Source organism: Zingiber officinale, chromosome 10B, assembly GCF_018446385.1.
Source record: "Zingiber officinale cultivar Zhangliang chromosome 10B, Zo_v1.1, whole genome shotgun sequence".
NCBI lineage: Eukaryota > Viridiplantae > Streptophyta > Magnoliopsida > Zingiberales > Zingiberaceae > Zingiber > Zingiber officinale.
This window is the reverse complement of record NC_056005.1, coordinates 13,285,242-13,289,139: the sequence shown is the minus strand read 5'-3', so window position 1 is coordinate 13,289,139 and position 3,898 is coordinate 13,285,242. Positions and strand designations below refer to the sequence as shown.

Here is a 3,898-nt window from a genome sequence, read left to right as displayed (position 1 = left end):
ATTCCTATTTGTGTTTGATGCCTTGTGTCTAAGTGTGTAGGAACTTAAGAGCACATGAAGTTGAACGAAATACTCAGCTAGCGAGAAGGATGACACGGGAAGGGAGCTGACGGTCTCAGTGCATCCAAGGGACAAGGTACTGCGAAAGTGTACACTATGAACGAGAAAGACATGTGCAACGTTCGAGGATGAGAAGCCGGGGAGGAAGTATGCTCGAGGAGAAAGTCGGAGTTGGGTTAGGATAAGCTCAACTCCGGTTAACCGGAGCATCACCCACGCAAAGAAGATCAGCTAAGAAGCTGATCTGCCTGAGGGAAGACACCTTCAATGGCTTGGAAGATGCCTTCCATGAATAATGTCGAAGGCACCTTCCAGCCTGTTAGAGGCGCTTTCAATAACCATTAGACGAAGATAAAATTTTATCTTCGGTGGATAAACCTTAGTCTATTGAAGGTGCCTTGGACCCACTTGAAGGTGCCTTCAAGCTATAGATATAATTTTTCAAGAGCTATAAAAAGACCTCTGGAGGTAGGAAATCAATAACAACTTCTATATTCATTTCCTAACTTTTCAAAGAGTGTAATAGACTTCTCTACCTACAACGAAGGAGATATTTTTAGTGGAGCTTTGCAACTCTCTAGATTAATAACTACCTAGATTTTAAACAAGTAAAAATCACATCCTTCTTATTTTCTTTCTTTATTTGTTTATTTTTATACACTTTATTTTTATTTAAATTAATTGTGATATCTAACTAAGTTGAAAGATTCAGAAAAAAGTTATTTTTATTTTATAGACAATTCACCCATCTTATATATATCATATTAGACCATCATTATCTCTATTTAACATTTATCAATACAGATCAATATTATATTATAACAACTATGAATCATAGTTATTACAACATAAATAAGTTATTTGTATCAATACTAGTTAAATAGTAGTATTTATAAAGCATAACACTTGTAATTACATGGTAATTATGATTTTATGGCCGCTATAATAATATTAAAAATAAAAAAATTAAAAGGATAATATACGAAACCTCTTTTAGTAATAAATGAAAAAGTACGGTCCCGATTTCAATAAAAAAAATATATTATATTTTTATTGTGAAATAAAAAATTATAGGCGATAAATTCATATCACACTAAATATTTTTTTAAGAAAGTTTTTTTAATATAAAATAAATGAAGCTTCGGTGAAAAATTCTAGTTCATTTATGAGCTAACTAAGCAGTTCTGCAGTTGCCTCCAACCAGGCACGTCCAACGCCCAACCCCGCATGAGTACCGATCCGTGTTCGGTGATGTCGCGCGTAGGATTTGACCGTTACAAACTGGCTCCTAACTGTCACTCGTTCGCCGCTCAGAAATCAACTTCAATTAAAGTAAAAATTTAATTGCATTGTCGTCATAAAAAAAAAAATAACCCGCACGTGGGCCATCTCTGCTGCCCCTAACTCCACGTGCACGTTTCTTTTTGCTTGATGCTTCGCCACGTCCCACGTGGAACATACTGACGAGGTATCTAAGAAAAAAAACCGCAGTAACTGATTAGAATCTAGTATCTATTCATTCAAATCACGGGACCTACGAATTTACATTAATCCCGAATCTTTCAGTGTACTAGCGATTGTCCGGGTGAGACGTTCAAGAATTCAATAACGGACTCTTATTTATAAAAAATTAATTTAATATTATATTTAATCTTAATAAAAATGTCAAAAACATAAGTATACTTTATAACATAAGATATTTATAAAAATATCTCGTTCTCACCGTGTTACTAATCCTAAGATATAGAATAAAAAAATATACTTTTTTATATAAAATAAATAGAGAAAAAGTTTCAAACCCTACATCTCTAATTGATTAATTAATTTTTTTTAATAATATATCTTAATTGAATCTCAAATTCTAGATCGACAATTAATAAATCCAAGTACAAAGATTCACCCTATCACATCAACCATCTCCCTTCAAAGGAACAAAAAGCTTGATATTTACATTTTTATCAAGATTCATTAGAAAGCATTGGAGACGTATTGGAATATGTTTTTTTTCTCATGTCTTGAATATTTATATTAATAATTAGTAGTCATCCATAATTTATTTTTTATATATTAACTTAGGGATGAATTAGTAAAGATGTTGAAACAAGCTAATCGACTTTTGTCACATTAGAAAAGAGTAATTCAATTTTAAGTTTTTTAAAGTAATAATAAATTTGTAGTATAACTTGAGAATAATAATTTTTGAATAAGTAAAATAAAAATTTGAAGAAGATTTTTTTTAAGGATATAATGGAAATGTGTGATTTTAATATTATGAAAATTAAATACTCAAAATGTGAAATTTCGAAATCTTCATGATACAGTAAATACCATATCATATTTATAATTTTTAAAAACATTTAACTAATTTAATCTTAATTTTTTTTTTTTAACTATGAATAGGTCGAGTTCTCACAATAATATATCTTATTAAATTATATTATTTATAAATTTAAGTTAGTGATAATAATAAAGGGGGAAATCGGGAATGTTTAGCCACTCAAACGATACGACCCCTAGTCCACCACCACACCACAGCTGTATCCTCCGCATCCCGACCACAATCTAGGACCAACCTGGCAATCCGTGTGCCGCGTCCCGATAGCGACACATTCTCCCTTCGCCACACCCAAATTTATACCAACTCTCCTCCCCACACTTTGCCGCCACCACCGGAAAATTAATCAAACCAATTGATCAAATCGCAAATGGACAGCGACTCGCTCGACTCGCCGAGGCTCCCCCGCCGATCGGAGTCCGACGAAGAAGTCTGCTACGCCACGGTGTCGTCTGCGCCGCCAAAGCGCCGGGCGGGCCGCACCAAGTTCCGGGAGACGCGCCACCCGGTGTTCAAAGGCGTCCGGCGCCGGAACGGCGACAAGTGGGTGTGCGAGGTCCGGGAGCCCAACAAGAAGTCCCGAATCTGGCTGGGCACCTTCGCCACCGCCGAAATGGCCGCCCGTGCGCACGACGTAGCCGCCATCGCGCTCCGCGGCCGCACCGCCTGCCTCAACTTCGCCGACTCCGCCTGGCTCCTCCCCTCCCCGGACTCCTCCAACCCCAACGACATCCGCAAGGCCGCCGCGCGCGCCGCCGAGGCTTTTCGCCCCAACTCCACTCCCTCCACCGCACTCGCCCCTGCCGCCGCCGCTGCCGATCCCTCAACCTCATGGGCCCATGCGGAGCCGTCCTCGACGCCCGCCAGCGACCCGCTCTTCGACGACGGCGACTTCAATTTCGGGATGCAGGAGTACCTGGACATGGCGGAAGGCTTATTAATCGAACCTCCGCCGCTGCCGGTACCGGCCAATGACGAGAACTACGGCGACGTGTCCCTGTGGAGCTACTCCATCTGAAAAGTACTACTCGGATCCTCTACTACTACCACTACACATGTGCACTGTAGCATAAATAAAAACAGAGTTCAGTTGGATTGTTATAATTTGTAAATCCAAACATTGTAATGCTTGTAATGACCCGGACCAATAACGGTTCGGTCAGTAGTTTCGTTAAAATGAAACTCCGGGCAAATTTCAAAGTATATAAATTAACTGAACCGAATTGAACTGAATGGAACCATATCACATAGTATAGCTCTGATAATGTGTCACTCTGTCTCTGGGTAAAACAGAACCGAAACACATAGTATGTTCTTTTCAAATTTATTTCACTGTATGTTTTTTTTTTCAAATTATAGTAGAACAGTTTTTTTATAATCTCGAATTTTTATGATCTAATTAATTCTAAATATGATCGTTCGCTCCCTATGAAAATTTTTCACTGATTTTTAAGATAAATCACGAAAGCATGGTAGCAAGTCGTTGGCAGTGGATCTGTCTTC

At 38.2% G+C, this 3,898-nt stretch overlaps 1 protein-coding gene across 1 annotated transcript; it reads left to right on the top strand.

The window, feature by feature from the left end:
* The first annotated feature begins 2,720 nt into the window (after positions 1-2,720).
* LOC122029614 (dehydration-responsive element-binding protein 1G-like) lies at positions 2,721-3,628 on the top strand. The gene has a single exon (XM_042588682.1). The coding sequence runs from the start codon at positions 2,766-2,768 to the stop codon at positions 3,411-3,413; it is 648 nt and encodes a 215-aa protein (XP_042444616.1). The 5' UTR covers positions 2,721-2,765; the 3' UTR covers positions 3,414-3,628.
* Positions 3,629-3,898: the final 270 nt, after the last annotated feature.

Coding starts and splice junctions, on each gene's coding strand:
- LOC122029614 (XM_042588682.1), top strand. CDS start 2,766: ATGGACAGCGACTCGCTCGACTCGCCGAGGCTCCCCCGCCGATCGGAG.